We start from the raw sequence: 23,846 nt of genomic DNA, 5'->3' as shown, positions 1-23,846 counted from the left end.
AGTTCAGCTACAGGTGAGAATTGTCAAGGTTGTCTTTGTTTTGTGCAAACAGTTCAGCTACAGGTGAGAATTGTCAAGGTTGTCTTTGTTTTGTGCAAACAGTTTGTGGGTGATGGAGATAGAAATGTGAAAGAAACAGTTAAAGTTCTCATCGCCTATTTTGTTTTCTTTTTCATGAATATTTCTTTATTGTGTTTCATTTTCCATGTACACCACCATACAGCCTTTCTTTCTCTGTTGTTGTTTTTTTTTTTTTGGTGGGGTGGGGTGGGGTGTGTGTGTGTTGTTTTACAGCCCAGGGCTGGGTGGAAAAAAGCAGGTACCCTTTTTAAAATAAGATTTCATTTTGTTTTGTTTTATTTCAAACTGTCAATCTGTCAGTGTCTGCTGGTCTGTCTACGCATCTGTCACCTTACACCTCGACATTCATGGTCTGTCCAGGAACGATCGAATCGCAGTCGCAGTTTCACGCTGCGCGACATCAACCTGCTGAAGGTGATCCTGTGCAGTGGGATCTTCCCCCAGGTGGCGCTGGCTGATGACTGTAACTCCTTCAAGGGAGACTCGGAACAGGCCTTCCACACCAAGGTGACGACCCTTGACCCATGACCCTTGAACGCCAGGACTGATGTGTAGGACAATGAACAAGTGTTTCTTTGAGTGTGCTTCAGTGTTAGCCTTCTGCTTTGCTTTTCACTTTATTATATTTTGATTAATCTGCTTATTTGTTTATTTTGCTTGATTGTTTTATTCAGTTGTGATAATGTATTACAGGTGCTGTCAGTGTAGCGACGCGCTCTCCCTGGGGAGAGCAGCCCGAATTTTACACAGAGAGATATGTTGTGACAGAAAAAGAGAAATACAAATACATAGGGTAGGCTCTTAAGGCCAGACCAGCGTACTGGGTTTATGCAACGGTCAGGTATCTGCTCCTTTTATTTTCTCTTTTCTTTTTCTTCTCTTTACTTATTTAACAGCAGAAGTGGTTGTAGCGTGTATGGACCAGTCTGCTTCTCCTTGAAACTGCAGTTGAAACTCCAGCAGTGGGTGTGTAAAGTGGAGAGAGAGAATAGAAAGAGACTGATCGAGAGAGAGCTGCGCAGAAGAATGAGGAGAGCTAGTGTGTGTACACAACACACAGAGAGTTGTATGGGAAAGGCAGAGAATGCTTATGTGTGTTATACCGACACATGTTCAACACACAAATTACAGTAATCCTTGCTGAGCTTGAGTGTGGTGTGCTTGGGGCTATGCATGGCACAAAGTACGATATCTAATGACAGCAGATTATGTACAGAGCGTGATGTTGGTGCTGTGTGCAGAACAAACCTTTCATACTGCTACATCCGACCAGCATCTTTGCCTACCAGCCAGATCTGCTGAAGCCGACCGGACAGCCAGAGAAACACGACGGGCCATCAGAACTGAGGGGCCGACTGGGAACACGCCACGAGCTGTTGGCTTATGGGTCAGTTATTGACAGTATCCGGCACAGTTAACTCATTGTATTCCAGGTACGAGTTAACTTGTACCATGTTTACTTCCCCTGTTGACCTGGTACGAGTATTCTCGTAGCGATACACTATTCTCATTCCGTTTATTCTTGTTTGGTACAGTTGGCATTTTAAACTTAAACGTTTACGGATTCCGGAAGCTTGAAAACGAAGCTTTGTGTTACTGATTAAATCAATCCAGATTTACATACCTCTTCTCCTCTGACCATGAAGGAAATGTAAGTCCATTGAAATAAACCACATCTTGCTCTGAATGAGTCAAAACGTGCAGGCGTTGTAGAACAGGGTGAGAACTGGCGATCTGTGAAAGTGTTCATAAAATGTGGACCAAACTGGTTGCACAGGTAAAATCGTGCAAAACTCAGAGCGTTTGTCAAACACGTCCTCTTACCTTGACGGTACCAGTGCTTCTCATGGCAGTGATAATGATGATGATATTGACAATGGCAGTGATGATGATCATCATCACCCTCATGGTGATGGTGATAACAGCAGTATCAGTATCAGTATCAGTATCAGTAGCTCAAGGAGGCGTCACTGCGTTCAGACAAATCCATATACGCTACACCACATCTGCCAAGCAGATGCCTGACCAGCAGCGTAACCCAACGCGCTTAGTCAGGCCTTGAGAAAAAAAAAAAAATCAATAAATAAAAATAGATAAAATAAATTAATTAATTAATTAATTAATTTTTTTAAAAAGTTTTAAAATAATAAAATAAATAATAATAATAATAATAGATAAATACATAAAAAATACTACTACTACTACTAATAATACTATTTAAAAGGTGCAAAATCTTAAGTCAACTTTAGGCGCGTGCACACACACGCACACACACACAAATAAAAAATTAAAAAAATTTTCTGAAAAGCAAATAAATGTAAAACATGCAGACACACGTTCACACACGGCAGTGATGATGACAGTGATGATGACAACAACGCTGTGCCCTCAGGTCCCTGCTGGAGACGAACAACAAGCCATACCTGGTGAACTGCCTGCGAGTGCCGGCCCTGCAAACCCTGACGCTCTTCACCACCTCCATGGACACCAACAGCGACTGCACCAGGTGGGCTGCACCAACGCTCCATGCTCCCCACCCCCCACCCCTGCCAAACTTGCACACTGGCTCAGTGGTTAATATTAATAATTTCTTCTTCTTCTTCTCCTCCTTCTTCTTCTTCTTCTTCTTCTTTGCTTGTTTGCTGCAACTCCTACACTTACTTGTATGTATGCGAGTGGGCTTTTACGTGTATGACCATTTATGTAGGCAGCCATACTCTGTTTTCAGGGGTTACTAGTAATTTGATTTGATTTGATATGGATACTAATATGGTGCCTGTCCACGGTCGGAGACCAAGCTCAAAGTGCTTTACAAACACGGGGTCATTTGCTCAACAGGCTGCCTACCTGGGTAGAGCCGACTGATGGCTGCCACTGGGCGCTCATCATTCGTTTCCAGTGTCATTCAATCAGATTTCAGGCACGCACACATACACTCTTCAGACATGTAACATTTTATGTGTATGACAGTTTGTTTATTTACCTCACCATGTAGGCAGCCGTACTCCATTTCTGGGGTGTGCATGCTGGGTATTGTTTCCATATTGTGTATGTAATAAAAAAATTTTTTTAACCCTTTGAGCCCTGAGTTCCTGAGCAATTTTAACCCTTCTGCCTGAGCTCCTGAGCCAAAATTTGCAAATAATTGGTATTTAATGTGTCACAGCAGTTATAAAAAGAGTGCCTTGACCACTGCTTTACCGGTGGTAGAGAAAAATGACATAATGCCTAGCCACCGGTTGAGAGATGCGTAAACACTTGTGTCGTGTTTTGCTATTGGTTGACTTATATTGAAATCAATCTTTTTTATCCAAAGCACATGCACAAAACATAGTGAAAAGGCGCGGCCATGTTGGTACTACGTTCGCTGACGTCAGAATATTACGGTTTTTCTGATTGGCTCTTCAATATAAGTCAACCAATAGCAAAACATGACACAAGTGTTTACGCACCGCTCAACTGGTGGCTAGGCATTATGTCATTTTTCTCTAATACTGGTAAAGCGGTGGTCAGGGCTCAAAGGGTTAAACAACTAAAAACGCCCCAGGAAAGTCTAGCTGTATGGTCACCCCCCCATGAATATATGAATCACGGTGGTTTGTTTTTCTGGCAGACTTGTGTGTGACAGCTGGCTGGAGGTCCGTTTCCCTGATGCGGAATCGGCAGAGCAGATCTTGTCCAGCGTCATGAGTCTGCGATCTACATGGCAGCATCTGCTGCAGCTGAGGTTGGAAGGTGAGGGAGAGGGAGGGAGGGGGAGAGGGAGGGAAGGGCTGCGGATGTACCGAGACAGGTGGGGAGCGGTGCTGGGAGGGGTGGGGGTGGGGTTGTGGAAGAGAGAAAAAGGATTGTTTTGGGTAGTGTGCGAGTGAAAGTGAGAATGGATTGTATTGTATTTTTCTTTTTTGTCACAACAGATTTCTCTATGTGAAATGCAGGTTGCTCTCCCCAGAAAGAGTGTGTGGCTACACTGAGAGCGCCACCCGTTTTTTTTGTATTTTTTTCTGCCTGCAATTCTGTTTGTTCTCCTATCGAAGTGGATTTTTCTACAGAATTTTTCCAGGGACAACCCTTTTGTTGCTGTGGGTTCTTTTACATACACTAAGTACATGCTGCACATGGGACCTCAGCTTATCGTCTCATCCGCATGACTAGCGTCCAGACCACCACGCACGATCTAGTGGAGGGGGAGAAGATACTGGTGACTATGGGATTCGAACCAGTGTGCTCAGATTCTCTCACTTCCGAGGCGGAAGCATTACCTCTAGGCCATCACTCCATTTTGACAAAACTGAGCAAGGCTTATAATGTATATGAGAGGGTGTTTTATATATATATATATATATATATATAGATACATACATACATACATAGTTTAATTACACATACTTAACCGTGACCCAACTAGTGCAGACTCCGGCAGGGGTCTGACATTCCTGTCATGTGCAAACTACTATCCGCCTATGCAGAGAAAACGAAAGTACTACAGCCGATAACCTCCTGGAAGTAGGTAACCTCCTCTTTGTCCCGCTGGCTAGCGCCCTCTTTTTCCGGCAGCCATTATGACTCCTGTTCCTGTGCTCTTCATACAGCTAAGTGTTTTTTTGTATTTTCTGTCTGTCTGTCGATTCTCTGGCGTTCTTGTTTTTTGTCAAATTTTGTCTTCAACCAGGTCACATGATTATATGTTCGATTGGGAGATTGGGCTAGTTTTAACCCTTTTTATAAGGTGAAGGGTGTGGGTGGAAAATGAGAATACTTTTAAGGAGTTTTATGAAGACTTGGCAAAGGAACATCGAGCAGAAATATACAGGGATGCACAGGGGAGGTAACCTACTTCAGGAGGTTATCTGCCGTAGCTACTTTCATTTTCTCCGCATAGGCGGGTAGTAGTTTGCACAGGACAGGAATCAGACCCCTGCCGGAGTCTGCACTAGTGGGTCACGGTAAGTATGTTACTTACCGTATATGTAATTTTAGGAAGAAAATTTCCTTTTACACTAACCGTAAAGTTCGGTCTATAAGCCACGACTTTTACCCCTGCTTCAACCTCGGCAGCTTACACAATGATGCGGCTTATTTGAGGATTTTAATGATCCCGGGAGTGTCATGTTCTCGTCTATTCTTAGCTGCCTTTCAACTCACCAAAATCATGATTTCTGTCCATGAATTTTTGGATGAGCTTCACAATAGTGTGCTTACTGTTCACGTTTTATAAATCAAATCCCCACACATTAAAGCCTTCAGATCAGCATTCAGTTCTACTCTGCTCAAGCGTACACCCTCATCATGCCGAAAACGCGACGTAATGCCTGTGATGCAGCCTTCAAATTGAAGACGATCGACCTAGCAGACGACAGTGCAAGTGGTGAACCAGCAGATCCCTAAATTATGGATCTTATTTTTGTTGTGTTCATTTTTTAATTTTTTTGTGGCACTAGCAGTATTTTCGCTTGCTTTTCTTTGTGTTGTTCCTGCTTGTGTTTATTTCATAACCTACAGTATTGACAGCTTTTCTGTAGTATCAGTATGTGTTCCGGTACCGGAAATAAGTGCGGCTTATAAGCCAGTGCGGCTTATGTTTGTATGAAGTTAAAATTTTTTCCTAAATTTAGTGGGTGTGGCTTATATACCAGTGCACTCAATAGACCGAACTTTACGGTATGTGTTTTCACTGGGTTTTTTAAGACACGTTCCAAGGCATGGACGAGGATCGGGAGGCGAGTCCACGAGCGCGTCAGCTGGAACGCCTGTTGTCACGGAAACTGGCTGAATTTCTGGACAGCAAGATCCCCTACTCCATCAGGCGTATTCTGGCAGCAGAAATGCAGCATTTATATGTGGGACCTGGACACAGTAAGTCTCTGTGTGTGTGTGTGTGTGTTTGTGTGTGTGTGTGTGTGTGTGTGTGTGTGTTTGTGTGTGTGTGTGTGTGTGTGTGTGTGTTTGTTTGTGTGTGTGTGTGTGTTTGTGTGTGTGTGTGTGTGTGTTTGTTTGTGTGTGTGTTTGTGTGTGTGTGTGTGTGTGTGTGTGTGTGTGTGTGTGTGTGTGTGTGTGTGTGTGTGTTTGTTTGAGTATGTGTGTGTGGGTAGGTGACTGAGTGTGTGTGTGTGTGTGTGTGTGTGTGTGATGTGAGGTGGGGGGGGGGGAGTAAGTGGCTGAGTGTGTGGGTGTGTGTAAGTGTGAAGAAAGAGTAAGTTAGTGCTTTTGTGCATGTTCAAGATAAAAGCAGCAACTGAAAACAAGGACAGAAAACCGAAAAAGGGAGAGATGAGAATACAGGAGAAGGAGCCAGCGGGAGGGAGGGTGGAGGGATAAAGACTTTGTATTTGTATTTGTATTTCTTTTTATCACAACAGATTTCTCTGTGTGAAATTCGGGCTGCTGTCCCGAGGGAGAGCGCGTCGCTATACTACAGCGCCACCCATTTTTTTGTATTTTTTCCTGTGTGCAGTTTTATTTGTTTTTCCTATCAAAGTGGATTTATCTACAGAATTTTGCCAGGAACAACCCTTTTGTTGCTGTGGGTTCTTTTACATGCGCTAAGTGCATGCTGCACACGGGACCTTGGTTTATCTTGTCATCCGAATGACTAGCGTCCAGACCACCACTCAAGGTCTAGTGGAGGGGGAGAAAATATCGGCGGCTGAGCCGTGATTCGAACTAGCCCGCTCAGATTCTCTCGCTTCCTAGGCGGACGCGTTACCTCTAGGCCATCACTCTACTGTGTGAATATAAGACAGTGTGGGGATGGTGTGTGTGTGTGTCTATAGTAAGTGTAGCTGGCCTACTGGTAATGTGCCAGACTAGGAAGCGGGTGTCCATAGGTTTCATTCCCATGTATGGACCGGGACTTTTAGCAACCCCTCCTTGAATGGTGGTCTGGGTGCTAGTCTACGTCCTGGCAAAATTCTATAGAAAAATCCATTTTGCCAGGAAAACACTTGCAGACGGAAGAAGGAAAACTATAGTTGGTGGTGCACTGTGGCAACGCCGTCTCCCTGGGGAGAGCAGCATCAGTCTCACAGAGAGGAATCTGCTGTGGCAAAAATGAATAAAATGCAATGCAGATATATTGCTGTAGTAACGTTCAGGTTCACAGTCTTCAACACATGCCGCAGATGTTGCACAGCCACTGGGGGAAAACTATTTCAGGAGAACAGAAGGGAGGCGTTGGGTGTGGGGAGGAACTGTCAGACACCGCACTGATTCCACCACAGTGACAACACATGAAAATTATTATTATTATTATTTATTTATTTATTTATTTATTTTATTTTATTTTATTTTATTTTATTTATTTTTTCTCAAGGCCTGACAAAGCGCGTTGGGTTACGCTGCTGGTCAGGCATCTGCTTGGCAGATGTGGTGTAGTGTATATGGATTTGTCTGAACGCAGTGACGCCTCCTTGAGCTACTGATACTGATACTGACACTGACAACACATGCACATGGGCTGTGAGCATGCCTGTTTGGAAAAAAAAAGGAAAAAAAAAAAGAAATATTTAGAACACTTGGGGGTTTAGACTCCAACAACGTTGAGCATGGAAGCTCTGCACTCAGACAGCATCTCTGTTTTCATTTAATGATATGTAGTAACAAGAGAGGCAGGGCCTTCAAGACTCACTTGTGATAAATTAAGTCCCCTAGCATTAATTACAGAGTAATTTCCCTTTTTTACTATCTGCACCAAAACGTTTGCAAAATAAATAAAAATTCCATGCTTAGCAAAAGAAATTCCTGTTTGAACAAAAAATGATAATAATGACTCCTCTTGTTGTTGTTGTGTCAGAATAAGAGGTCAAAGTGCTAAGTTTTGAGAATACAAAAAATATAAATATAACAGTAAATGCAGTTTGCATATAATTAGGCTTCTTTTTTTTAATTTTTTGTGCCCATCCCAGAGGTGCAATATTGTTTTAAACAAGATGACTGGAAAGAACTGAATTTTTCCTATTTTTATGCCAAATTTGGCGTCAACTGACAAAGTATTTGCAGAGAAAATGTCAATGTTAAAGTTTACCACGGACACACAGACACACACACACACACACACAGACAACCGAACACCGGGTTAAAACATAGACTCACTTTGTTTACACAAGTGAGTCAATAAAATGGTTCAAACCCTCCATGTAGTGAGTCGGTTCTGAGGAGGGACTCATGGGAAACAATATACATGTAAGAGTGCATAATGGCATTCAACAAGTGAGTTACGTTATTTGTGTGCGGTCAGTACACGTATGTTTATTTATTTATTTATTTATGTAAGCTTATCTATTATTTATTCACCTTTATTTTATTTTTATTTTTATTTTTTTATTTAAAAAAAAAAATTTAATTATTTTTTTTATTTTTATTATTTTTTTTTTTTTATTTTTTTTTTTTATTATTATTTTATTTTTTTTTTTTTCTTTTTTCTCAAGGCCTGACTAAGCGCATTGGGTTACGCTGCTGGTCAGGCATCTGCTTGGCAGATGTGGTGTAGCTTATATGGATTTGTCCGAACGCAGTGACGCCTCCTTGAGCTACTGAAACTGAAACTGAAACTGAAGATGTTTTGGATTGTGTTGGTTCTGTGCAAAAACTGCACTTGTACTGATATGTGTGTGTGTGTGTGTATACTGATAATGTGTGTGTGTGTGTGTGTGTGGTACAGAAGGTCAGAGGTCAGGGGGCATGACGAAGTTCATGAGGGCAGGGGAGGAGGCTAAGGAGCACCCTGTCAAAGGCGGCTGGCAGGTCAACGATTACCTCACCTACAACTGGTCAGTGTCCTGCTGCTGTTGTTTTTGTGTGTGTGTGTCCCAGAATTTGGGACAATTTGTTTTCTATATTTTCATGAACACGATTGATGATGAGGGTGATGGTGATGGAGATGCTGCTGTGGAGGCCCATTTAGGTTGGGTTTTTTTTAACTGTTTGACAAGGTTGTACTCTCATAAGTTCCGGCATCAATGAGGCAATTTTTTTGTTTGTTTTTGTTTGTTTTGTTTGTTGTTGTTTTTTTGTCAAAGAAGGAAAAAGAAAGAAAAAAAGATGGTTGTGCATCCAGTGATTAAGGTCACTGAACAGAGAAGTTGAAACTTGTTGAATATTTACCTCAGGGCAGTTACTGTAATTTCTGGTCTGTAAGGTGCTGCCATGATTTAGGTTCATCCCTTAGTTCAGCAAAGAATAGGTGCCTGAGACCAGAACTAAGAAAATAACAAACAAAAAGCAAGACAAGCATCACAACCAGTCCCTTTCACCCCATGATAATGCATGAGAATGATTTATTTTTGCAAACTTGCCTGTGTTTCTATGATTTATTCTCTTGTAACCAGAGGAAACAGAATCCTGTCACAAGCTAATGAAACAAAATCCTGTCACTCCTGTCACAAGCTAAGGAAACAGAACCCTGTCACAAGCTAAGGAAACAAAATCCTGTCACTCCTGTCACAAGCTAAGGAAACAGAACCCTGTCACAAGCTAAGGAAACAAAATCCTGTCACTCCTGTCACAAGCTAAGGAAACAGAACCCTGTCACAAGCTAAGGAAACAAAATCCTGTCACTCCTGTCACAAGCTAAGGAAACAGAACCCTGTCACAAGCTAAGGAAACAAAATCCTGTCACTCCTGTCACAAGCTAAGGAAACAGAATCCTGTCACAAGCTAAGGAAACAAAATCCTGTCACTCCTGTCACAAGCTAAGGAAACAAAATCCTGTCACTCCTGTCACAAGCTAAGGAAACAGAAGAGTGACCTGCCCATGGATAACGTCAAGCAGCAGGAACAAACAGCTCTGCCATAAAATAATATCTTTTAACTGTTATTGTTTTCTTTTTAATATCATCAGATTCGTTTCCCCATTCATCTGTGTTTTGGTGACGTGAAATCGGAGTTTTTTGTGCGGTGGATTCGGTAGGAGAGTGCTACAAGGTCCATTTGTGCGTCGACCTGTGTTCGTGGCTGTACTTCAGCCATTGTACCGGCGGCCTCTTTAGGAGCGGTGCTCTTCTACCAGAATATTACACGCCACGATTAACACGAAGCCGAAATCAGTATTTACTTTGTTCTTTGTGTGTTAACCCTTTTTTTTTCTCTTCTTTTTTTCCCCAAACCCTTTTGGGTTTGTTATAGAATTTTTTTTTTTTTTTTTTTTTTTTTTTTTTTAAAACCTGAATATGACGTCTTGCATTGACGTAACTGGATGAGGCGACGTCGTCTATACAGTTTGCGTCATTATTATGATGGAATTTAAATGGGGAAAGAATGAACAACATCTGACAGTAACCACTCCTTCAAAACAAGTACATCTCAAGTATCAACAATCATCCTTTTCACCTGATCAGTTAAACACAGAAGAACGGTTTCTTGTTTTATTAAAAGATTCGGGAAATGACTCTCTCCAGTTGCGACATTTATATCCACATTACCATAAAAAAGCCATCCAGTCTGTAGTTGGAGAGGTGGAATCTGTAACAAAACTGAGAAATAATAGTTTTTACGTCCAGTGTAAAAACGAGAGACAACGTAAGAAGTTGTTACAGACGCAAAGCATCGCGGGCATTTCTGTCTTAGCTTCAAAACCTGACCCGAAAACAGTGGGAATAGTTTTCCGAGAAGTTGACACCAGCTTTCTTTCCACTATACCTATTGTGAGCGACAGTCGGAAAATCCATCTGAAAAACGGGAGACCAGCGACAGTGATAACATTCAAACTTCATGACCTTCCAGAAAAACTAAGCTTTGAAAATGTCCATTTAAAAATATATCCATATTGTTCTCCAGTCGTAAGATGTACTTTTTGTCAATTGTTACATCACACTAAAAAATATTGTTCCAGCAATACTCATCGATGCAGCAGATGTGGACAGTCGTCTCATTCTCGAGACAAATGTACTGCTGAAAGGTTTTGTTGGAACTGCAAGGGAGACCATTCAGCTGCTTTCCATGGATGTCCGGCCAAAATCGTCGCAAGAGAAGCGAATAAACTGAAATCTAAAACTTACATTTCATTTCAAGAAGCACTTCGACAGGCAAGGTTGAATACGAATCAAAATGTGTGCGAAAAAAAGAAATCATATGCAGAAGTTGTTAAAGCTTATCATAAACTGTGTTCCAAGTCTACACAGACAGATGTACATTATGACAGTGTGTCAACACAGACTGAGGTCTTTGATGGAAAATTAATGTTGAAAAATGTATATGATGATTACACGGTATCATCAGAACGTAAAACTTCCGGTCTACATGACGTCCATTTGTCATCTGCAACAAAACCTGATCTTCACAACAACCACCTGCCATCATCATCTGAGGAGACATTACCTATTCTACATGACGACCACCCGACATTGTCACCTAAGGAGACATCATCTGGTTTGCAAGACGGTCATCTGACATTGTCATCGGAGGAGACATCACTTGATCTACATGAATACCTTCTGAAATCGTCATCAGAGGAGCCATCACCTGTTCTCCACAATGACCATATGACATCATCATCTGAAAATGCTTCACGTGTTCTACACGATGACCACCTGACGTCGTCATCTGTAAAGACATCATCGGGTATACATGAAAGCCTTCCAACAGCATCACCTCAGCAGACATTACATAATCTACATGACGACCACCTGACGGCGCCAACTGGGGAGACAACTCCTGATACACATGACCACCACCTGCCATCATCATCAGAACAGTCATCACTTAGTCCACATGAATTCATAACATCACGATCTAAGCAGTCATCACCTAGTCTGCATGACGACCACCAGACGTCGCCATCTGGGGAGACAACACCTGGACTGTATGACTACCAGAGGTCGTCATCAGCGGAGACAACGACTGGTTTATATGAAGACCTTTTTACGTCGTCATCCGAGGAGATGAAACTACAGCTTGTTAACTACCTAACATTGCATCAAATCAGTCATCACATTGTCTACACGAAGAACACCTCATCACCTTGTATTTTGATAGTATAAGGCCCTTTATCTATCATTATCTTAGTTTTAAATTCGGATATCTCATTATCTAATGATATTTTTTTCTACGATTCATTCTAGCTGATAAATGACTAAGAAGTTGCAAATAACATGTAGGAATCTATCAGTCTTGCAATGGAACTCCCGCTCTTTGAGTACAAATATTGATAATCTGCGTGCTTACCTTTTTGAAAATTCTCATCATATTCTCCTTTTTCAGTCATTGAATGTTACTAAAAATAAGTTACCGAATCTGAAAGGTTATTATTATCCTCCAGTTTATCATATAAGCGAGGATTCTGACAAGATTAGTACAGCTATTTACGTACAATGTGGTTTGAATTACGCAAGTGTCCATCCATCTCCTATTTCAAACTATACTGAAAAGATGTCAGCTACATTTGTAAAATTGCATGTCTCTAATAAGCAAATCATACATTTTGCGTCAGTCTACTATCCCAAAGGTCCAAGTAAGCAAAATACAAATTGGTTGCGAACATTAAATTGCTCAAAAGAAAGATGGATCGTCGGGGGAGATTTTAATTCCCATGCTCCCTTCTGGGATAGTGATTGTCAAATAATATCTCATCCTGACTTTGTTGAAAATATTGTTGATTCATCGTTGCATTTACTTAACGATGGGAGGATTACACGTATCCCAGATGTGGCTCATCATAGAGCATCGGCACTTGACCTAACCTTCATATCACCATCTCTAGCTTTAACAGTACAGTGGGATACTGGGGATGATCCACTAGGCAGTGATCATGTGCCAATCACACTGTCTTTTAAGGATTGTAATATATCTAAATACAGCGGAGAAGACGAAATCCCAAAATTCAATTACAAATATGCAAACTGGGAAACATTTCAAAACTATCTTACGAACATTTCTGAAAGTGAAATTTTTTGTGAAGATTTAAATGTTTTTTATAACAACTTTCAAAAATCAATTATTGGAGCTGCTGAAATAGCAATTCCCAAAAAAGGTTCAAAGAGGAGTGACATTTTTTCTGGAAATGTTTGGTGGAATGATGTATGTGCGGAGGCTGTAAATACAAAGAAACTAGCATACCTAACATGGTTGAAACTCAGAAAAGTACGTGATGAAGATGTAAAAGAAGCCGCTCATAAAGAAATGTGTTACACAAAAATCAAGGCGAATAGAATCATAGCCCGAGAAAAAAGACAATACTGGTCACAATTCTGTTTGAATGAAGTATCTGACCATAAGGATATGAAGAAAGTGTGGGCCAAAATGAAAGAAATGAAATCAGGCATTGTTCTCCAAGACTATCCTATTAAAACAAAAGATAAAGAGTTTCTGTCCCCTCAAGAGAAGGCTGAAGAATTTGTTTGTATGTATTCTAAAACAGGCAGTGTAGATAGTTTGTCAACTAAACAAAAGACTTTAAGAGAGGAAGAAGAAATCAGTGACAAATATAGAGATCCTACCCCACAAAATGATAATACAATCAATTCGGCAATAACTTTACATGAGGTAAAGAACGCTATTCATTTGTTGAGTAACAAAAATGTGTCAGTTGGTAAGGATGTAGTATCTTACACCATGTTAAACCATTTGCCAGAAAACTGGTTGATTATATTACATACATTATTTCAAAAGTGCTGGGAATGTGGACAAATCCCTGAGGTATGGAAAACTTCCATTGTAACTCCTGTATTAAAACAGAGTAAACCTCGAACAGAAGCTTCGAGTTATAGACCTATTTCGGTTACCTCCCACGTTGGGAAAGTCATGGAGAAAATTGTAAATATTAGAATGGTGTATTACTGTGACAAAAATAACATAATTCCGTCAGCTCAAACTGGATTCCGGAAAGGAAGATCTACAATTGATCATCTGACCCGTCTCACTACCCAAATTAAAAAACAGTTTTCTAAGCGAAAAAGTATCCTTGCGTCCTTCTTCGATCTTACTAAAGCTTATGACCGAGTGTGGCATAGCAGACTGTTATTTAAGCTGAAACAAATTGGTCTGTCGGGTCATGTTTATGACTATGTTAAATCCTTTTTAAGTGGGAGATATATAGTGGCAAAAGTGGGAGTAACTTTATCAACCTCTAGGCCTATAAACATGGGAATCCCGCAGGGTTCCATTATTTCTCCATTGTTGTTCAACATTATGCTTTATGATTTACATACATGTTTTTCATCATCTACCAAGCTGGCTCAATATGCTGATGATATTGCTATATGGATTCAGACATCCTTGAGGAAAAGGACAAGCCTACATTACATAAATTATGTACAGAAACATTTTCAGGGTGAACTCGATAGACTGAGTAGCTATATGCAATCTAATGGTTTTGAGTTTTCTGTAGAAAAAACACATTTGATCCTCTTTAATAATGGTTATAATCCCAGCAAACTACCACGTTTTTTTTTAGGAGGACGTGAAATATTTTTCAAGTCGGAAATCAAATTTCTTGGGATCCTATTTACTTCAAAACTAAACTGGAAGAAACACATTGATTCAATGGTGACTAAAGCAGTTAAAAGTTTAAATTTCTTAAAAATTGTAAGTCACTCTCCTTGGGGACAAGACTCCAAAATTCTTTTACATTTAGCGACATCTCTCGTAAGATCAAGATTGACCTACGGTCAAGAAATTTTCTTTTCTGCCCCGCCGACGTTCCTAAAGAAGCTGCGAATAATTGACAGTAAAGCTGTGAAACTGGCTTTAGGGGTACCTGTGCATACTAAGACCTCAGAAGCCTATAAGCTTGCGGGTATTCTACCACTAGATGAAATCAGAAAATTAAGTTCTGCTAAATATATTGTGAGATGTACAGCAGTGGATGATTTTGAGGAATTAAATATTAGGTCTGATATTGATTTTCCAAAAAATGCACAAAATAATTCAAATCTACAAACCATTCGCACATATGTGTCAGATATTTTAAATTCTTCAGACATTGATTTGCATGATATGGCACCTCGTGTTCTGGTGCCACCTGTCCCTCCCTGGGAGTTAACAAAAGCAAACGTCAACATATGTGCTTCTGACACAACAAAAGGAGAATCTCCACATATAATAGCAGCATCTGTCAGAATTGAATTAGAAGAAAATTTTGATTATCATTTAAAAGTTTACACTGATGGCTCGGTCCTGGATGATAGCAGTGCAGGATCTGCTTTTGTCATTCCTGACCTAAAAACAGAAAAATCATATTATTTAGGTAAGGGACATTCAATTTTTACAGCTGAATTGGTGGCCATCCTTATGGCTTTAAATCATCTTGTTGATATACCAATCATAATAAGTAATATCCTATTTTGTGTTGATTCTCAATCTGTCTTAAAAGGTTTGCTCCTTTTTGAGAATAATCAAAGAGAAGATTTATTTTTTGAAATTAGGTATTTATTGCACTCCCTATTTGTGAAGGGTACAAATGTTGATTTTTGTTGGATACCATCCCACACTGGATTCCGTTATAACGACCAAGCAGATAGGGCAGCAAAAAGGGGAGCAAAAAATCATATAGATAGTATAAAAGTATATTGCCCATTGTCATACAAGGAAATAAGCAATATACTAGAAAGAGACTTTTATAGGTGCTTGAATTCAAGTCTAAAACCTCGTCAGTTGACTCTCTCAGACTTTGGTCCGATTCGCAGACCAATTCTGAGCTTAGCTCTCAGACTATTATCAAATTCATTACGGACCAAGTATTGTTCTAATGTCAAGTGTATATGCTTTAATAACCTGACAATTGAGCATATAATTTTTCACTGTAGCTTGATGAAGCCTTTTGTACACGAAAGTGTGTCTTCACAAGTGACTGAGAACGTTGATGTTTTTGACTTTTTGCATTCATTATCAGTTGTTTCGCTTGTCAGTTTAACGACTTCTCTTTTACGAAGTCCTTTAAGTAATTTCCTGTAACTGTATTTAGAGGGTTTTTTGTTTTTGTTTGTTTGTTTGTTTGTTTTGTTTTTCTTTCAAATTTCACCCACATTTTTACCCTCATTTGCCCAGTTTCCCCAAACCCTCCATTCATCCACATCTCCCACCCCTTCTAACCGATAATACTCAGATGTATTCATAAATACTTTTACAAAATGTCTTCAATCACCGATATGTGTGACGGGACATTAAACAAAAATTCCTTCCTTCCTTCCTAAGGAAACAGAATCCTGTCACAAGCAAAGGAAACAGAATCCTGTCACTTGCTAAGGGAACAAAAATCCTGTCACCAGCTAAACCTGTCACTTGCTACGGAAACAAAAATCCTGTCACCAGCAAAGCAAGCAAAATCCTGTGACCAGCTAATGTTTGTTGTTGAAGCCTGCTGGACGAGTCGTCAGCCAGTGTGTGGGGAGAGTACACGTCCCACATGCAGAGACACTGGACCTGCCCCCACTGCCGCCAGTCCATGATTGTGTCTGTGCTGGAGAGACTGCGGCATGAAGAGAGCTGTCAGAACGACGACCCCTTACCCACTGGTGAGGACTGGAGGGGTAGTGGAGGGGCAGGGGGGATGGGGGAATGGGCAGGGCTGGGGGGAGGGTGTTGTGTGCATGTGTTGTTGCATGTGTGTGTGTGCGTGTGTGTGTGTCATTGTGTATGTGTTTGTGTGCTCTGTGCAGTTTGATAAGAGTTGGTGAGGCTGTTGTGCTTAAGGCGTGTTTGTGTGTGTGTGTGTGTTCTGTGTGCATTTGAATCTCTTGTGTGTGCATGTTGGTGTGAAAAGACATGATGGTTTTGTATAAAAATGGGAGAGGGGTAGAGGGCGGAATGCACAATATCCATTTAATTAAATTGCTTTAAGCTTTTGTTGATGTCTGAAACAAGAAAGCGCTAGTGTTTTGCCTTATTGTTTTGGGGTCAGTGTCCCTCTGCTGTGACATTGAGAAATAAAGTGAAGGGTCTATAAAGTATATTATTTATATAATTTATTAATTTGAAAATATTCCAAGTTTTTCCAAGAGTAGTACCTCGTTACACTGCATTCAGTTACAGGTGTTGTGATGTTCATTTCCTTTCATGACATCCTAGTGCCAACCTGGTCCGTGAGGTAAACACTTCAGGCTGTCGGTCAGGAAATGCATTTTTCAGCAATACTTGGGCACATCTGTGAGTGTATCAGATGCTCAGCTTTTTGTTCTTCCCATCTGAGCCTGTCTTGCATGGACCATGGCGGTCTATCCTCATGACATAAGTTTTTTTCTTTGCACTTTGGAGCTTGTTTATTTCACTGTTGTAGCTTAAACATACATGGGTGGGACTCTTCTGTTGTAAAAAGATGAACACTTAACTCACTCAGTACGGCTAGTCCTCTCTTCTCCTCTACACAGACCCCTCGGATGTCCAGTGTGTGCCTGAGTGACCCAACCTTTAGCTTCCGTCGTCAGAATTGTGGTATTCTTTGTCGCCATTCACGTCTTCAGTATAAGAGCCTTCCACTTGCAATATTTTGATGTTGGTTATTGGGGTGAAACGCTGTTAACGTCGACTCTTTCGCCGTTCGTATGGAGAGAGTTAAACGGTGTAGCACCTTGGTGGGAATAGAACAGCAATGTCTCAAATAACATATTTGTCCTGTCCCTGTGTTTGGCAGGATCTCATGAAGAGGTGGATGAAAACCAGGGCAGCGTCAACCCTCTGAAGAAAAGTTACCACTGTGACGTCTGTGACAAATCGCTGCGACTGACGGCCACCGAGATCCTCAGACACAAACGATCCCATGCTGACAGCAGCACAGCGACAGAATCTGTGTGATGGCAGACAAGCTGCACAGAGAGCAGGAGTTCTGTGGAACTGGGTGGTGGTGCGTGTGAAGACAGGGCGGGAAACGTGCTGTTTGTGTGTATGCATGTGTGTGTGATTTATGCAAAGATGTAATAAGTGTATAGACTATTCATGTGCTCATGATTGAGGACATTGAACGTGTGCTTGCAGCAGCATGTTGTGCGGGGAAAGAGAGAACGTCCAGTGGGGGATGTCTTCAGATTTTTATAAAAGATATACATATACCACCTTATACAAGCAAAGACAGTAAATGCACACATGTGTGTGCGAACACACACTTACACTCACTCTTTCTCTCACACACACAGAACCAGAGACACAAATGTAAACTGGGTTCTGTTTATTATTTCAGAAGGTTAGCTTAAAACATGAACATTTTCCTTTTGTGTTTTCTTATCAATGATAAAGTCTTTGTAATTTTACTGTCTCTGACAAGCATTTTTGTGATACCTAGTCATATTTGACTTTCCTGGTGTTCCTTATATTCAGAATAATGACAGAAAGATTTCAAGAAGCAATGTATCACTGTTTTAAGTCATTGATATACTGATACCCAAATGCATATGGATGCATGTGTAATCCCCCATGTGTATGAATATGTTTATCTCTGTTTGCCTGTGACACACATATGTATGGGGTATGTATGTGTGTCACATGCAAACACAGAGTGTGTATGTGACGCATCCCCTCCCTACCCCACCTGATGGCCTCTTTCTCCATCTTAAACTGTCCCATCTGGAACAAGTTATTGCATAAAGAAAGACATTTTCCAGAAGAAAATCGCAGCCCACTCTAAAATGTTGAGAACAAGCCTGGAAAGCTTTGTCCAAAAGGATTTAGCAATAAAGATTTTTTTTTTTTAAGTTGCCAGCCGTGCAGACCTAGTGTTGTTCACTGATAAACAACAGATTACTGATATAACTGAAGCCTTGGGACTGATAATAATTTATCATGATTCATAATAACCATCAATTAGAGTCAAAGTTGCCTTGGATAGCAGTCTAGGAACACCGCTCCAGGACTGGTAAAACATGACACAAACTGAAGAGTGTGTGCGTGTGTGTGTGTGTGTGTGTGTGTGTGTGTGTGTGTATGGGGATGGGTGATAGATACAAGCAACAGACTAATAATGACAGACCAACCACAGACTACGCTGATTACATGCAAACTATGACAGAGGAGAAAGTGTCAAAAGAAGAGACAGTACATTGGATAACCAGTATGATGGCACCTCATCCAGTTGCTCTGGTAGAAGGAACACATTCCAAAGTGACATACTGACATCAAACAACAAGAGACAAAGCCTTCAAGACGTGTGTGTGATTCCTGCTGAACAACAAAAACAAAACTGAGAACACCGGAGTTGATAGGGAGATGGGGGCGGGGGGTTACCAGTACATATTTACAACAGTCCAAATCATATTTTTTCTCATCATCAGAAATAAAGGTTTGTCATATTGAAAGTAATACGCAAGAAACAGGATAATTTTATATCAAACAGTCCGAATCAATTGGCATTTCCTTATTTTATGATCATTATATAGCTCTACCAAAGTTTCAAACTTTCACTGTCTTCATCATGACTTTCTGGCTTCGAAATTGTAACAAAATCATCTAATGAATTCTCAGGTTTAATATGCATGAAAATCACTTGGGACAGGTCCAGTTCTTTCAGGAAAAATATAATCGGCTGATCATAACACACACATCAGCCAAAAAACAGAAATCTTTTTTTCATTTCAGTTCTAAGGAAAGTTTTTTTTTCTCCTTGATTTCTGACCAAAAAAAAACAACAAAAACCAAACAAACAAAAAAAACACAAAAAACCCTAATATTCAAAATGATGAAAATAAGAGATGATTATCCAAACAAGTAGTCATAAGAATGTTAATATAGTTAAATTACTGAACACAGAGAACACAGAGGAAAACTGTTCATGTGCACAATTTGTGGATGCTCTTTACTGATACAATCTTTCAGTCTCCCTCTCAAGAACATCTGAAATAACGTAGACATTGGGGGGAGGTTCTATCTACACCAAAATGTTTTTTTTCTGCACAAGCATACACAAAGTGAATAGGTACTAATGAAGTAGACAGAGGTGTGTCGCTGTGTGCTTGTGCCAGGTGATTGTGAGTGTGTAGTGTGTATGCACAAGTGGATGTTCAAATGCTTCCATCCATGTTAAGTCATTTGGTGTTTTCCTTTTTTGTTGAAAATGATTAATCTTTTGTCTAAAAATTACAACCTGTATATATTTTCAAGTGTAGATAAAGAAATTGTATTCGTCATTTATGTGAAATAATATATGTACCAAAACAAAAAATATAACTCAGAATATGAAATTCAAACCATGATTTTTATTATGTGATTTTAGTTTTCATTGCTGCATGAAGTAATGGTACTAATTCCAGTATCACCGGAGTCTGCACTTGTGGGTCATGGTTAAGTATGTGTAATTAAATCCAGTATCTAGCATCAGACCTACACATCCCCAGTGTTATTTCAACACATGAACACATACTCTCCTTTCATTCCTAACATCTTCCATGCTTTTTCCAACAATCACTTTTATTTACATGTTAAAGTCTACTCACACAGGCAAGCATGCATATATGCCGCACATATCAGAGCAAACCAATAAGTAAATAAAGATGAACCCTGCATAAATAAAATGAACACCTAAGCATCAAAAACAACTACTGATATCACATAACACAATGGATCTGTAACTTTCGATGTAAACAATAACCTGCAGTCTATGTTTACAGAAAACGTTTTAAAAATATTAACGAAACACATCAACCACACTGGTCTATTTCCTGATCTATCAGCTTGAGAGAGGTATGTATGACTTTAAAGATAAATACTGATGTATAGAAGTGATAGTCATTCTCAATGTAAACCTATTCTGAAAACAGAACATTTCTAAATTTAAAACATTCATGTCACTCACATTATGCACTCTACGACAAAACCAAAAGTGTGTTCAGCCAGATTTTCAACAGAATAACGAACAAACTAGTTAAAAAAAAAGAAAAAAAAAGGACCACAAAACCTACAAGCCAGTACAATATTTGAAAAATTCAAACAGCAAAACTTCTTACAAACTTTATCAATAAAGAAAAAAAAATCTTTCACCTGCTGGTGAATACAAAATTGCATATAAGTCCTGATAGTAGGAAAACATTTCTTCACTGGATACATTTATATTTTAAAGATATAAAAGTGAACTGGGTACAGGGATTAGTATAAGTGTCTGCATTTGCTAAAACATAACCAACAGAACCCTAAAGGGTGCCCAGTTATACTGCTATATTATCACCATATGCACTTGAGAAACAGGTGTTAACAGCTGCCAAATACCTGTACAATTCTGGTTTTGTTCAAAACAAATTATATTAAATCAACTAGGGGACTGTTGGGTTTTTTTTTTTTTTAGTGCCATATTCTCTTCTACCAAATGTAATGACAGAAAAAGCAGCAACTGGACACTACATGTTTTTATGGGTGTGTGCACACAAGAACACACACTATTTGACCCTTTCATTTTACATCACTGCATTATTTGACGCTTTAGTTTTACGTCACTATCACCATTTAATCCTTTTTCTGTAAGCTCTATTGGATTATTAAAAAAAAACCCAAAAAACAAACAAAAAACCCCCAACAACTTTAAAGGAAATTTTCCACAAAAGATCAGACTGGTATTACAGAACTAAAATAATCTCCAAGCAACAAATAAAATAAACTGATCTGATGTGGAGAAATACAGAAACCACCACCATCATCGAGATCACAAAGCATCATCTTCATAACAAAATCAACCTTCTGGTTAACAGAAATGATTTTCTGAGTAATGGGAAGTCTTTGTACCAACTTCGCATTGATCAATGGACAAATTATAACATTCTGATTACCAGTTATAATAAAACATGATTTTCTGCAACTCTTCTTCTGTGTTTGTGGGCTGCAACTCCAACATTCAATAGAACCAAGTGGGCTGTCACATGCTGGACCATTTTTAACCATGCCATGTAGCGGCCACATCATTCCATGCTGGCAATGTTCACGTTTCCATAACCCATGCGTGACAAGCACAAAAAATCTTCAACATTTGTACATTAGAAAAAGGGTGGAGATTTTTACGATCTCCCAGGTCAACATATGTGCAGACCTGCTAGTGCCTGAACCCCCTTCGTGTGTGTGCGCACGCAGAACTGAGATCAAATACGCATGTTAAAGATCCTGTAATCCATGTCAGCGTTCGGTGGGTTATGGAAACAAGAATATACCCAGCATGCACACACCCGAAAACGGAGTATGGCTGCCTACATGGCGGGGTAAATAAATAAAAACGGTCATACACGTAAAATGTTACATGTCTGTCTGAGTGTGTATGCGTGTGTCTGTAATCTGATTGAATGACACAGGAAATGAATGATGAGCGCCCAGTGGTAGCCGTCAGTCGGCTCTACCCAGGTAGGCAGCCTGTGACGCAAATGTCCCCGTGTATGTAAAGCGCTTAGAGCTTGGTCTCTGACCGAGGATAGGCGCTATATAAGTATCCACATCAATCAATCAATCAATTATATTCTGATTGTGTATACACACAAAGGGGACTGAGGCACCAGCTGGTTGGCACATATGTTCATCTGGAAGATCAGGAAATCTGATTTCCCACCTTAACCCACCATGAACTGAATCCAGAACCCTCAGATTGTAAGTCGAGTGACGGGCGTCATAGCCGAGTGGTTAAAGCGTTGGACTTTCGATCTGAGGGTCCCGGGTTCGAATCACAGTGACGGTGCCTGGTGGGTAAAGGGTGGAGATTTTTACGATCTCCCAGGTCAACATATGTGCAGACCTGCCAGTGCCTGAACCCCCTTCGTGTGCATACGCAAGCATAAGATCAAATACGCACGTTTAAGATCCTGTAATCCATGTCAGCGTTCGGTAGGTTATGGAAACAAGAACATACCCAGCATGCATACCCCCAAAAGCGGAGTATGGCTGCCTACATGGCGGGGTAAAAAAAGCCCACTCTGCGTATATACGAGTGAACATGGGAGTTGAAGCCCACGAACGCAGAAGAAGAAGTAGTAAGTCGAGTGCTGAAAACATTCAGCGAACTGAAACCTGCATTGTCTTAAACTCAAATGTTTTGCAAATCTCTGATGTCCAAGTCTCTGGAATACGGCAGAAAACACATCATACTGCTTATAGCTGCATGTATTTGAAGAAATTACAAGATGGCTGCTCTACTTGTCTATCTTAAAAAGGAAAAATCAAAACTGAAAAATACCCTCATCTTGTGTAAGTTACATACGCTGATTGGATGGCACTTCAAAAGTACAGGTGTACCTACAGCTAACTCAAGAAGCATGACTATGATTACCTCATCATGTGGCATCTGGCAAGGACACTACAAAAGCCAGATACAAATACCTGGTGGGGAATACAACTGTTCATCCACCTGTGCACATTCAGCAATACCAAATTGGTTGGGTTGCCTGTCTGTACACAAGATGAGAAGACAAACCAAAGTTCTCTGAAGGTATTGGTTTCTGCCTGTACAGGAACTCAACACAAATTTCAAATTTCATTCATCGTTTTCATTCATTTATTCTTTCTTTTATCACTGATTTATCCATCAACTTTTTTTTTTTTTTATCAGTTTTTATTCTTACCACTCAATCTATGAACCTGATGCAAATTCTCATGATTCCTTCCACCTACAAATGCATAAAACTGCTTTCCATCAACTCCACTTACTTTCAGCTACATAATACAAGTATACACTGCTTTCCATCAACTCCACTTACTTTCAGCTACACAATACAAGTATACAATACATCAATGCATGAATGTCTGTCTATCCACCATATCCTTGTAAAGTAGGAATGAATGATATGGATACTCATATAACGCCTATCCTTGGTCAGAGATCAAGCTCTAAGTCTTAAGTGCAGTATGAGTAGGAGGATATATCCTTGCCATCCACTGCCTTCAAA

General features: G+C 40.1%; 1 protein-coding gene across 3 annotated transcripts in view; it reads left to right on the top strand.

The window, feature by feature from the left end:
• The window catches only part of LOC143281922 (putative ATP-dependent RNA helicase DHX34), a 45,043-nt gene extending 21,357 nt beyond the window's left edge, over window positions 1–23,686 (top strand). For all 3 annotated transcript variants that reach the window (XM_076587222.1, XM_076587221.1, XM_076587220.1), the window contains exons 15-22: window positions 442–588; window positions 1,323–1,468; window positions 2,474–2,587; window positions 3,695–3,816; window positions 5,770–5,937; window positions 8,741–8,849; window positions 16,369–16,526; window positions 17,642–23,686. In XM_076587222.1, coding sequence (XP_076443337.1) covers window positions 442–588; window positions 1,323–1,468; window positions 2,474–2,587; window positions 3,695–3,816; window positions 5,770–5,937; window positions 8,741–8,849; window positions 16,369–16,526; window positions 17,642–17,802 — 1,125 coding nt within the window. In that variant the 3' untranslated portion in view covers window positions 17,803–23,686. The remainder of the gene's footprint in view (window positions 1–441; window positions 589–1,322; window positions 1,469–2,473; window positions 2,588–3,694; window positions 3,817–5,769; window positions 5,938–8,740; window positions 8,850–16,368; window positions 16,527–17,641) is intronic.
• Window positions 23,687–23,846: the final 160 nt, after the last annotated feature.

The sequence above is a fragment of the Babylonia areolata genome, chromosome 5 (genome assembly GCF_041734735.1).
Source record: "Babylonia areolata isolate BAREFJ2019XMU chromosome 5, ASM4173473v1, whole genome shotgun sequence".
Classification (NCBI taxonomy): Eukaryota; Metazoa; Mollusca; class Gastropoda; order Neogastropoda; family Buccinidae; genus Babylonia; species Babylonia areolata.
This window is presented reverse-complemented; position numbering and strand designations above follow the sequence as displayed.